General features: G+C 40.3%; 2 protein-coding genes across 7 annotated transcripts in view; both read right to left on the minus strand.

Moving 5' to 3' along the window:
- The window catches only part of gtf2ird1 (GTF2I repeat domain containing 1), a 46,715-nt gene extending 41,816 nt beyond the window's left edge, over positions 1-4,899 (minus strand). For both annotated transcript variants that reach the window (XM_064982126.1, XM_064982125.1), the window contains exon 1: positions 4,590-4,899. The gene's annotated coding sequence lies outside the window, so the exon portion shown is untranslated. The remainder of the gene's footprint in view (positions 1-4,589) is intronic.
- An 871-nt stretch (positions 4,900-5,770) lies between these two features.
- clip2 (CAP-GLY domain containing linker protein 2) overlaps positions 5,771-13,388 on the minus strand; it is a 65,625-nt gene continuing 58,007 nt past the window's right edge. For 4 of the 5 annotated variants that reach the window (XM_064982128.1, XM_064982131.1, XM_064982130.1 and 1 more), the window contains 3 exons: positions 10,184-10,343; positions 9,446-9,637; positions 5,771-8,277 (listed from right to left, as the gene is read on the minus strand). In XM_064982128.1, the coding sequence (XP_064838200.1) occupies positions 8,191-8,277; positions 9,446-9,637; positions 10,184-10,343 (439 nt within the window). In that variant the 3' untranslated portion in view covers positions 5,771-8,190. The remainder of the gene's footprint in view (positions 8,278-9,445; positions 9,638-10,183; positions 10,344-13,388) is intronic. The other variant, XM_064982129.1, reaches the window with a different exon arrangement.

Here is a 13,388-nt window from a genome sequence, read left to right on the forward strand (position 1 = left end):
AATGATTTATTTCAGCTTTATTTCTTCCATCACATTCCCAATGGGTCAGAAATGTACATACACTCAATTAGTATTTGGTAGCATTGCCTTTAAATTGTTGAACTTTGGTCAAACGTTTCAGGCAGCCTTCCACAAGCTTCCCACAATAAGTTGGGTGAATTTTGGCCCATTCCTCCTCACAGAGCTGGTGTAACTGAGTCAGGTTTGTAGGCCTCCTTGCTTGCACATGCTTTTTCAGTTCTGCTCCCAAATGTTCTATAGGATTGAGGTCGAGGCTTTGTGATGACCACTCCAATACCTTGACTTTGTTGTCCTTAAGCCATTTTGCCACAACTTTTGAAGTATGCTTGGAGTCATTGTTCATTTGGAAGACCCATTTGCGACCAAGCTTTAACTTCCTAACTGATATCTTGAGATGTGCTTCAATATATCCACATAATTTTCCTACCTCATGATGCCATCGATTTTGTGAAATTCACCAGTCCCTCCTGCAGCAAAGCACCTCCACAACATGATGCTTCCACCCCCGTGCTTCACGGTTTGGACGGTGTTCTTCAGCTCGCAAGCCTCACCCTTTTTCCTCCAAACATAACGATGGTCGTTATGGCCAACCGGTTCTATTTTTGTTTCATCAGACCAGAGGATATTTCTCCAAAAAGTACAATCTTTGTCCCCATGCGCAGTTGCAAACCGTAGTCTGGCTTTTGTTTGGCAGTTTTGGAGCAGAGGCTTCTTCCTTGCTGAGTGGCCTTTCAGGTTATGCCGATATAGGACTCGCTTTACTGTGAATATAGAAACTTTTGTACCTGTTTCCGCCAGCATCTTCACAAGGTCCTTTGCTGATATTCTGGGATTGATTTGCACTTTTCGCACCAAAGTACATTCATCTCTAGGAGACAGAATGCGTCTCCTTCCTGAGTGGTATGACGGCTGCATGGTCCCATGTTGTTTATACTTGCGTACTACTGTTTGTAAAGATGAACGTGGTACCTTCAGGCGTTTGTAAATTGCTCCCAAGGATGAACCAAACTTGTGGAGGTCTACAATTTTTTTTCTGAGGTCTTGGCTGATTTATTTTCATTTTCCCATGAGGTCAAGCAAAGAGGCAGAGTTTGAAGGTAGGCCTTGAATTGCATCCACAGGTACACCTCCAATTGACTCAAATGATGTAAATTAGCCTATCAGAAGCTTCTAAAGCCATGACATAATTTTCTGGTATTTTCCAAGCTGTTTAAAAGCACAGTCAACTTAGTGTATGTAAGTTTCTGACCCACTGGAATTGTGATAGAATGAATGAAGTAAAACAATCTGTCTGTAAACAATTGTTGGAAAAATGACTTGTGTCATGCACAAAGTAGATGTACTAACCGACTTGCCAAATCTGTAGTTTGTTAACAAGAAATTTGTGAAGTGGTTGAAAAACAAGTTTTAATGACTCCAACCTAAGTGTACGTAAACTTCCGACTTCAACTGTAAATCGTTAGACTCAGTGTTGATCATTGACTTTTAATTGTACTGAACTCTGGGCATGCCAGGAATAATCCCTGAGGCTGTATGCCTACTAAGTTTTATACATGCATCAACTAGGCTATTATGCCTGCGTTGTGGGATAGGCCGAGTTATGAGAACATGTCCTCTGGTTGGGAGATCCAGCTAGTTCTGAAATAGTTCAACTACATGGAACGGCTTCAAACCTCTTCTCTGGAACCCCCAGTCGTTCCATGTAGTTGAACTATTCCAGAACTAGCACACTTGATTAAATTTATCAACTAGCCTAATCATCAAGCCCTTAAATACTTGAGTCTCCCCTGACGAAGCCAGCACTGTTATTTTCTTCATGCTAAGCAAACCTCTCCAGGCTACAGAGCTTATCCTTTACTTGTTGAATAATTGCCAAAGCAGTATTTAGCCAGAGATAATAGGCTACAATGTTCTCAGAAGAAGGGGTATCATGGTTTTCTGAGCTGATTTTGCATTAAGAGGCTTGTGGTGCTTGCTGCCACTGATACACAATACTTTGCTAATATCCCTTAAAAAGCCATTCCGGTCACAGACCTTTTGAAGACCACAACTCCATCTAAATCGTTGGGCTCGGTGCTGATCATTGACTTTTAATTGTATTGACCTCTGGGCATACCAGGCATGATCCCAGAGGTTGTAGGCCTACTTAGCTGTATACATACATCAACTAGGCTATTATGCCTGCGTTGTGGGATAGGCAGAGCCATGAGAACATCTCCTCTGGTTAGGAGATCCAACCAGTTCTGGAATAGTTCAACTACATGGAACGACTGGAGGTCCCCGTGGAAAGGCTTGAAGCCGTTCAATGTAGTTTAACTATTGCAGCAGTACCTGAGGATAGTTTTTTTTAAAGGCTGACCTAGAGCCTAGACATAGCCAGGGGTGTCAAACTCATTCCACGGACGGCTGAGTGTCTGCGGGATTTGGGTTTTTCCTTTCAATTAAGACCTAAACAACTAGGTGAGGGGAGTTCCTTCCTAATTAGTGACCTTAATTAATCAATCAAGTACAAGGGTGGAATGAAAACCCACAACCACGTGTCATTCTAGATACATGACAGCACGTACGCCTGCAATTCAGCTAGCTAGGGAAAACATCAGGTGAAATAAAATATTGGGATCATTCAAAAATAGGAAAGATAAAGTCCTAATAATTGAAATGGACCTGTGGCTTTCACAAAATACGTTTAAAATCAGTTACTTTGTGGCAGAGTTTAGGCTAATTATTGGAAGTGACAACCTGTCGCGGGGAGAAGATCTATCCAAAACAGTTTGTCCAGAAGATATTCTGGGTTGAAATGTCCTTATACCCATATTTGCAATTGCACCTTAGGGTACTTCAACTGTATTGAAATGGTTTAAAAACGTGCTTCAATCCAGGAATAGAAGGTGATGTTGTACTCCTAATAATCCCACAACAATTTACGGCAAACGGAGAAGATTGAAATAGGGGTAGTTTTTATTAAACTTTTCTGTCAGCATGCTAGGCTATAGCTAATGTTAAAGCAGCTCATTAGATTCCATGAAAATGTGTCACTATACTTGGGGTGAGTAGCTGTCAGAAGTGTTGTGGAATTAAATGGGCTGATTTGGCATTAACTACCAAGAATGAAGATGGGGAAAAAAAGCAGTTTAATAAAATTATTAAAATTCTCGATTTGCTGTTAATTGTTGTGGCATAAGAGTTCAGCAACACCTTCCATCCCTGGATTGCAGTCCATTTTCATACCATTCCACTTGAAGTTCAGAGGTTCACATATGGGCATATGGTTGTTTTCTACTAGAAGAGTATACTCTCTCGTCAGTGTTTTTACTAGTGAAAATCAGTGAAAATGTACTGCATTTAAAAAAAAACAACTATTAAATGTTGAAGTCTGTATCTCGTTAAATCAGTGAGTGGCCAGCTCCCATGGGGGGAAAAAAGAAAATAAATAAAAGGCACAAGATCCACAAAAATGCTATTTTTTTATTTTAGCGAGCAATTTTAATTGTATTTGTTCAAGCTCCTAGCTAGCTACGTTACTGGAGAATGAGTAGGCTATATGGAGTTACCGCTTGAAACCTTCACTGAGACAGCATGGGGATTGGCTACTGTAGCTAGCTGCCTTTACACACGTCTCAGGTAATGTCAGAAGACCTTGCATGCATTAGGATGTGGCTCTTAGGTAAACTGCATGTGAAGCTTGTTTCAGGTGAGCTTCAGTGATGTGTTCATGACATGAGAATCAGCTACACGCCCAACTCTAGATTAGCTAGCTACATTCATTGGGGAGGTTTGGATCCTGACTGTGTCGCTAACTAGCCAATGTTACAGAAAAGTAGAACGCAAGAGTCACGTTAGCTAGCTAAATGAGATCGGGAAGACCAAACCACAGATGAAATAAATCTATTTGACAAAATTGAGCAAGACAGTTGTGAAAGCGTTTTTCAACCAACAATGAATGTGGTCTGGCTAACTACCGTTAGCTAGCTAGGTAATATTGACATGATTGAACAAAACGCTTGCTGCTGAATAATTTAATTAACTAGTTACTGTAGCTAACTAAACTAGCAAGCTACCACCAAAGTAAAATGGTTGACGTGCTCTTGAATAAAGTCTTAATGTATCCTCAAACTGTAATGTGCCATCTGCAGGCAACAAAAACACGACCGGAGGGCTGGCTAGCTATATTATCTAGCTAGCTTTCTTTCTTGATAATGTTGGCTATCAAGATAGCTACATTTATCAATCGATGCGCACGCCAAAACAAGACTTATCGTATCAGTGTGCAGAATTTAGTTGCAGTTGGCTCGCTGCGAATATAACGCTGTAACGTTACACCGTTTAGCTAGCTACATAAATGTAAATGAGCTCATACCATTTATTTGCATCTAGCTAGATATATAGCTAAATATAGCGACGAATTAGCTAGCTAGCCACAATAACGGGTTAGCTATCTGGCCCATCTCCTCCCCCAGAATTATAATCTGTAATTTCACAATTTGTACAGTCATAAAGTCACGTGCTCACAAAACACGGTTTTATGTTCGAAGTTAATAAATATTACAATAGCATGAGGCATACTTTACCAAAAACAACGTTTAAATGTCGTTATGCTGTCAATCCCGTAATAGGGTTATTCCCCGTTTAATCCAACCGCAACTGTAGAATTCCCATCTAAAATGTAGCATTATCGTGTTTTCGAAACCTTGTGATCTGAAGCATTATGGCACAAAATCGCTTGCAAAACGTTATCGCCGAAATTATTTGTCCATTTTCCCCGTTTCTCTCTCTTTTCTTTAACAGTGGAGTATGTCCCCTTTCCCCTTTGTTCTGTAATCCAGTAAAATTGAAAGTCATTCGCCTCCGCTAATCCCAGCCCAACTCAACAACAGCATCTATTGGCTGTAATTTACATATAGGATTAAGCAACCTCTGGGAAACCATGGGGGGGAACTACCTCAATGGGGGAAACTCGTCCGGAGAAGGACGTGATGCGACAAAAACAAACAGGATATTTCACTTTTCAGATTTAAACCTCTGGTGAAAACAAATATACCAGTCAGCATTAAACATTTTACTAAATAGCCTTACAAAACATTTAGACTAGACTGCACCGAAATTACTATTAACACGAATTGACTAATATAATCATATTTATTATTGCGGACAATGTATTAATTGACAGGTTAATAATGTCGGTGAATTATTGGTATTGACTCTACAATAGTGAAAAGGGGAACACCTAAATAATGCATTAGGATAGCAATACAATACCTTTGTATGATATCAAGAGTTTAATTGTGAACTATTTTGGTCAGCCACCTGAGCAGTGCCATAACTGTCCCTATGCATGTGATCCTGCTCGCTTTATTGGTTACATTGGCCAAGTACATAAATCATGAATAGCAGTTTACTTTGCCCCTAGTGTTCGAGAGCAGTATTTTACTCTCAGGTCCCACTTGTAGAAATACATTTCTGGAAACCTTCAAACCATTTGTTGCTACACTTTTTTCACCCCCTCACTTCACAGCCTCTACTTTGGAAAATGTTCCATGAATGATATCCATCACTTCCACAAGTGAGCCAAATTGTTTACACAGTCAGCAGTGGGAGCTTAGTGTTTGGTGTGGGCTAATGTGCATGTGCAACAGTATTTATTTGTGAGTGATTGTACTTAAAGGTTAATAAGTGTTCAATAAAGGCATAACAAAACTTCAGAAAAGACCATCAAATGTCCACTTGAAATAAAACACCACAATCCTTTCCCCACATTGTTAATATTTAATGACTCAATCTCAGAAATCATTACAGCAATAAAGGGTATGAAGTGTTTCCCATCTGAAAAAAGGCAATATACATTTTCCAATGACAGTTTGTAGCTTCAGTTTCGCTGAGCGAGGGCCAGCCCAACACTTTGTCCAAGCAATGTCAATCCCAAGTCTTACATTCCACATTACTCACATCAAGATAATGTTCTCCCAAAGACAGTGCATTTCAAATCGCATGCTATTCCCTATACTGTGCACTACTTTTGACCAGTGCCAAAAAGTAGTGCACTATATAGGGAATAGGGTGCCATTTGAGACAGACCAGAATGTCAACCAATATCCCGTAAATACAGTAATGGACTACACTTAGTATTTCCCTGTTGGCTTGTTAAATGGAGATGATATCATTTGGAAGACCATAATGTATCAATTCTGTACGTTATGATTAGGATTTGTTTAAACGTCATCCAGATGTGTGTTCTTCAACCAAGGGAGGGAGCAGTTACAGTAGGGTTGTGTCATAAATAGCACTATATTTCACTACTTTTGACCAGGGTCCATAGGGCTCTAGTCAGAAGTTGTGCACTATATTGGGAACAGGGTGCCATTTGGGATACATCATAGAACATTCCATTGTTTGGATTGTGCTCCAAATAGCCCTTGAGTGGCCTACTCTAATCAAAGGACAAAGTTATCCCATGGCATGGTCAAATGTCTTTAGATAAATGATCAACAATAAGAAGTTAATACTGGTATTTTTTAAAACCCCTGTTTATGGAAACACTACAAAGTGGTACGGTTTCCCACTATCTAGTGAAGCCATAGTGAAATGAATGGATAACTCAGTTCAAATTAGTAAACCATTAAACGGATAGCTATTTGATGCAAATACGGCGCTGAGTTGGATTGGTTCAGTTGGCTAAATACACGTTTACAGTATGCACAATTCTGATAATGCAGCTATTTCACAACATCAGCCAAAATCCAGCAGCATAATCGTTTCAATCACGTTCGCTACAGAGCAAGAGGAGGAGCTTGAGAAAATTGTTCTGAACGTAACTGGCCAAATCAAATCAGCTACAGTACTCTAAGAAGGTTCAAAAGTAGTGTGGCAAATAAATAACAAAAAGTGGTGGATTGAGGCCAAATTCTTCTTCTTTGCTTTCAATCAGACACCAGAGTCAATCCATTCTCTGGAGTCACAATTAGTAATTCACAAAATAGTTTCTCATGAGTTGTAGGGTCATGATCTCTAATAAACTACCATAAAAGGTTCTCCCATGTCCAATACCATCCTTGGAGGTAGTCTGCAGGGTAGGTATCAGTTTACAAAGGTCGTACCGATTTATTATTCACCTCCATGTCCATTTTACAGTATCTTTGATCTGTCTTAAAATTGTCTAATAGGTGATTTTATTTTTTGCAACAGATTAAATGTACATATTGAGAGTCATTGTTTTGGTAGTCATTGTTTTGGTAGTAACTGTAAACAGAAAATGGCGTCTGGAGTCCAATGGAGTGCTAGTCCCAAGTCTTAACGTCGTAGTGACTTATTTTTCTTTTCAAATGTAGCTATGCATTTCCCCAATTCAAGATGGGCTCTTCTTCTCCTATATTAGTGTTGTTCCTGGGGAGGAAGCCATGAAGTTGAAGAAGAAAAAGTTCAAATAATCTATCAAATACATACTTCAGAATATTAATTTATGGCACAGATTAAATGGAGATTCTCTATTGAGCATGCTTTTAAGTCTAGAACGGGTAGGCAACCCTGTTCCTGGAGTGCCGCAGGATTTTGTTCCAATTAGGCACCACACCTGACCAACTGAGCTAATTGATCAGTTCAGTGATGGTCTAAATTCAACGCACCTGGTCTTCTAAATTCAACACACCTGGTCTTCTTAAATCCAAAACATGAAGTGCTTGCGGCACTCCAGGACCAGGGCTGCCTGCCCCTGGTCTAGAACTAGGCTTTATCTGTGTTCGGTAAGCAAGCCATTAATGTTGTATTTATGTAACTCATTGTGGGAATGGCAATAAATAATAAAAAAGTGCAACATGCATTCAGTGAATCTCTAGACAGTGAGTTTATATTTAACTGATCTATGGAGCTAAGATACATTTAATTGATGTGACATAGAACATGTGTGATTGATATAGGAGGTGTGGTATATGGCCAATATACCACGGCTAAGGGCTTTTCTTATGCACGACGCAACATGCAAGATACCTGCTGGATACAGCCCTTAGCCGTGGTATATTGGCCATATAACACAAACCCCTGAGGTGCCTTATTGCTATTATAAACTATTATTAGCATAATTAGAACAGTAAACAAGTCATTCTGCATCATACCCGTGGTATATCTTCTGATATACCACAGCTTTCAGCTAATCAGCATCCAGAATCCAGCCTATCCAGTTTATAATGATGAATTAATACCTACATCTTGAGTAAAGGAAGAATCCTGTTGATAAATCCCATTGGCTGAATTTGCACCACCATGCACCTGAAAGAGAATCATTAAAGAAAACAGCTTGTCAAGCTACTGGTGCATTTTACATTACTCAAACTCGTATATCCTGACTTTTGTATCGACCAACCTACGGTACCACTTTATATTAAAGGGATACTTCAGGATTTTGGCAATGACACCTTTTATCTACTTCCCCAAAATCAGATGAACTTGTGAATACCATTATTATGTCTGTGTCCAGTAAGAAAAAAGTTAGTTTCACGAGCCAATGCTAACTAGCGTCAGAACGATGACTGGAAGTCTGAGTATTTCAAATCAACTTAAAAAAAAACGTAATCAAACTTTATTTGCCACATGTGCCGAATACAACATGTGTAGACTTTACTGTGAAATGTTTACTTTCAAGCCATTAACCAACAGTGCAGTTCAAGAAGAAGAAAATATTTACCAAGTAGGCTAAAATAAAAAGTAATAATAAAAAGTAACAGCATCTGCTAGCGATTTCCAGTCATTGCGCTAGTGCTAGTTAGCAACTTCCTTGTCAAAGTCCCGAAGTATCTTAATATATTACTAAAACCATGTATTTACGGATTTTACGTTTTAGTTACAAAAGGCAGGTACAGTGTAATTACAGTGTTGTTAGTTAGTACTTTATTACATGGTAAATAGACTGATACCTGTTTGACGTAATGTTTTTCATTTGCTAATCAAACGCAGTTGCGGGGCCTGCACACACATTGCAGCAATTGCAAAAAAAACAAACAGAATGCGACCTAACTGCTGGTAAGACTTCTTGACTTCATTGATTTTTGCCATAACATGGCTAACCTTTGTTTAACCAGCTAAACAGATGGTATTAGCAAAAATGTGTTTGGAGTTACCATTCTATCGAATAGGCTATGTTATAGTTTACACTTCCTCATCCAATTTTCAAAAGAACTATCTACCAAATCTATTAATTTAAAAATGTTGATTACTTCTCCTTGCCATTCAATTGATAAGACAAGACATGTAAAACATCTATTTTTTGGTAATATATGATGGGGTCCATGTGTCACCGATTTGCCTGGGCAGGGATCTCTGTGCAAGAAAAGGTTGAAGACCCCTGAAGTCGACTCTTTCTAAATGGCCACTATCAACAAAATCAGTCCTGGAAAAGACAAAACAAATACTAGCTAGAGTTGATCCTGGGCTTGTTTACCTGGGTCTTGTCTGGGTGCGTGCGCATGGCTTGCACCAGCTGGTCCACTTCCTGGTTGTGCTCCAGAGCTCCCCTCAGGGCCTCCTCGGTGCTCAGGAGCCGCTGGCGCAGACGGCTCACCTCCGAGTCCAGAGCCGACGGGTCCAGCATAGAGTAGCGCCGGTGGTCTGGGGACGAGCCCCTCTCCCTGCCCTGAGAACACACACATATCACGTGTAGGAATCAACTGGGTTTTTATTAGGCACCAAAATAAAGAAAATGGATTGAAACAGGAAGGGTCTACCTTGTCTTTTATAGTGTGCCCTAATGAACAACACTGTTTAGTTATTAAAGCCCTTCCTGGAAAAATGTGGAGGGTTATATCTATCATTGCGAGATCTCCCTTTAGTACAAATACAGGGAGCACATTGTTTTTTTAATCATATAGAATACAGACCAAAATGAAACAATAGCCATGTAGTGTATCCACTTTGAATATGAAACTATTATAATCTTAATCAAGTAGACTTTTCTACTGCTAGACCAGCTTTCATCTGTGTGTGAACAGAAAACACAAAACTTTATTAGTGCACACCGGAGCAAAACGTTTTGCAGCTAAAACAAACGTTCCTCACGGTTTCGGTCTGTTTACTTTCATTTGGTTGCAAGTGAATAACCCTGGGTTGATGGACACATGATGTGCTTCAAGACAGGTGGAAACAATGTGATTGACATCTCCCAGAACCCCCTGCCTCTCACCAGCAGGAGCAGTTTGTCTCTCAGGGTCTTGATGTCATCCTGGAGTTTCTGCTCCTTCACCCTCCATTCCGCCTTGTGCACCTCTCGGCTCAGGTCTCGGTCCAGGCCAAGCGAGTGGCGAGGGGAGTCCAGAAGTAACACCCTCAGCTCGTTCAGACTCCTGAAACAAGAGGACGATACAGTAAAGAAAACCATTAAGATTTACCCTTGCCTTCCTGATTCAGGTTAGCCTGGTCCCAGACCTGATAGTGCTCTTGCCAACACCAATGCTATGGTATGACAATTCCATAAGGAGTTGGCAAGAGAGCAGAAAGAGACTGGCACCCAGGCTAGATTAAAGTTGTTTCATCATCAATGACCCAAACCTATCGACGATACAGGGAACATGCTTTATTGAACTGTGCTAATAAAAGCGTATATATATATACACAGTACCAGTCAAACGTATATATATACACAGAACCAGTCAAACGTTTGGACAAACATACTCATTCAAGGGTTTTTCTTTATTTTGACTATTTTCTACATTGTAGAATAAAAGTGAAGACATATAAACTATGAAATAACATATGGAATCATGTAGTAACCAAAAAAGTGTTAAACAAATGAAAGTATATTTTACATTCTTCGAATTAGCTACCCTTTGCCTTGATGACACCCCTCACACTCTTGACATTCTCTCAACCAGCTTCACCTAGAATAGTTTTCCAAAAGTCTTGAAGGAGTTCTCACATATGCTGAGCACTTGTTGGGTGCTTTTGCATTTGAGACAATCAGTTGTGTTGTGACAAGCTAGGGTTGGTATACAGAAGATAGCCCTATTTAGTAAAAGACCAAGTCCATATTGTGCAAGAACAGCTGAAATAAGCAAAGAGAAACAACAGTCCATCATTACTTTAAGACATGATGGTCAGTCAATGCCGATAATTTCAAGAACTTTGAGTGCAATCACAAAAACCATCAAGCGCTATGATGACACTGGCTCTCAAGGAAGACCCAGAGTTACCTCTGCTGCAGAGGATAAGTTCATTAGAGTTACCAGCCTCAGGTTACACCCCAAATAAATGCTTCACAGAGTTCAAGTAACAGACACATCTCAACATCAACTGTTCGGAGGAGACTGCATGAATCAGGCCTTCATGGTAGAATTGCTGTAAAGAAACCACTACTAAAGGACACCAATAATGGGAAGAGACTTGCTTGGGCCAAGAAACACAAGCAATGGACATTAGATCGGTGGAAATCTGTCCTTTGGTCTGGTGAGTCCAAATTTGAGATTGTTGGTTCCAACCGCCATGTCTTTGTAAGATACAGAGTAGGTGAATGGATGATTTCCGCATGTGTGGTTCCCGCCATGAAGCATGGAAGCATGGAAGAGGAGGTGTGATGTTGTTTTGCTGGTGACACAGTCAGTGATTTATTTAGAATTCAAAAGGCACACTTAACCAGCATGGCTACCACAGCATTCTGCAGCGATACGCCATCCTATCTGGTTTTTCAACAGAACAATAACCCAAAACACACCTCCAGGCTGTGTAAGGGCAATTTTACCAAGAAGGAGAGTGATGGGAGTGCTGCATCAGATGATCTGGCCTCCACAATCACCTGACCTCAACCCAATTGAGATGGTTTTGGATGAGTTGGACCGCAGAGTGAACGAAAAGCAGCCAACAAGTGCTCAGCATATGTGGGAACTCCTTGAAGACGGTTGAAAAAGCATTCCTCATGAAGCTGGTTGAGAGAATGCCAAGAGTGTGTAAAGCTGTCAAGGAAAAGGGTGGCTACTTTGAATAACCTAATTTGTTTCACACGTTTTTGGTTACTACATGATTCCATGTGTTATTTCATAGTTTGGATGTCTTCACTACTATTCTACAATGTAGAAAATAGCAACAATTATGAAAAACCCTTGAATTAATAGGTGCATCCAAACTTTTGACTGGTACTGTATATACAAACAAAAGTATGTGGACACCCCTTCAAATGAGTGGATTTGGCTATTTCAGCCACACATTTTGCTGACAGGTGTATAAAATCGAGCACACAGCCATGCAATCTCCATAGACAAATATTGTAGAATAGTCTCACTGAAGAGCTCAGTGACTATCAATGTTGCACCGTTATAGAATGCCACCTTTCCAGCATTTCAGTTTGCTAAAATTTCTGCCCTGCTCGAGCTGCCCCAGTCTACAATAATTGCTGTTATTGTGAAGTGTAAACGTCTAGGAGCAACAACGGCTCAACCGCAAAGTGGTAGGCCACACAAGTTCATAGAACGGGACTGCCGAGTGCTGAAGTGTGTAGCACATAAAAATAGTCTGTCCTCGGTTCCAAACTACCTCTGGAAGCAATGTCAGCACAATAACTGTTCGTCGGGAGCATCATGAAATGGGTTTCCATGGTAGAACAGCCGCACACAAGCCATTGCCAAGCGTCGGCTGGAGTGGTGTAAAGCTCGCCGCCATTGGGCTCTGGAGCAGTGGAATCACGCTTCACCATCCGGCAGTCTGATGGACAAATCTGGGTTTGGCGGATGCCAGGAGAACACTACCTGTCCCAATGCATAGTGTCAACTGTAAAGTTGGGTGGAGGAGGAATAATGGTATGGCGCTGTTTTTCATGGTTCGGGCTAGGCCCCTTAGTCCATTGAAGGGAAATCTTAACACTACAGCAAATAGATTTTTTTATCCATGAAAGGCAGGTGACACGGTCAAATACTGCAAATTTAGGTGACCGAAGAGTCACTGAGGTTGCGTTATTGTCTTTTTAATTAATTTTAGCTTATATTTCCAGCCCTAAATTTACTAAGTGCTGTGCGTAATCTCACTAAACACCTTAGAGTAACATAGAATTCTCAGCCATGACAATGCATTGATTTGAAGGCTAAAAAGGCCTACTTTTAATCAGGCTAATTATCTCCATTACCTTATTAACAGCTTTTAACCTAAGTTGGTTGATCCTCATAAAACAGATGTCTAGTGTACATCTAGTGACTGCATATCACAAAGAGTTGCAACCGTTTCGTCAGTCTTTGAAAATGCAAGATTCTAGAAGGAAATTCTGTATATCTAAAGAGTGGGGGCAGTTTCACATGCTTTATCAAACATCTCATCTCCTGAAGAGGAATTTAAGTTCTCTTGTAGCAGTGGGTGGGCTGCTGTGAAAATTCTGCGCTGTGGTAGAAAATCAAGTGTTCTCTCTCTTT

This window comes from Oncorhynchus masou, chromosome 12 (genome assembly GCF_036934945.1).
Source record: "Oncorhynchus masou masou isolate Uvic2021 chromosome 12, UVic_Omas_1.1, whole genome shotgun sequence".
In the NCBI taxonomy this organism is placed as follows: domain Eukaryota; kingdom Metazoa; phylum Chordata; class Actinopteri; order Salmoniformes; family Salmonidae; genus Oncorhynchus; species Oncorhynchus masou.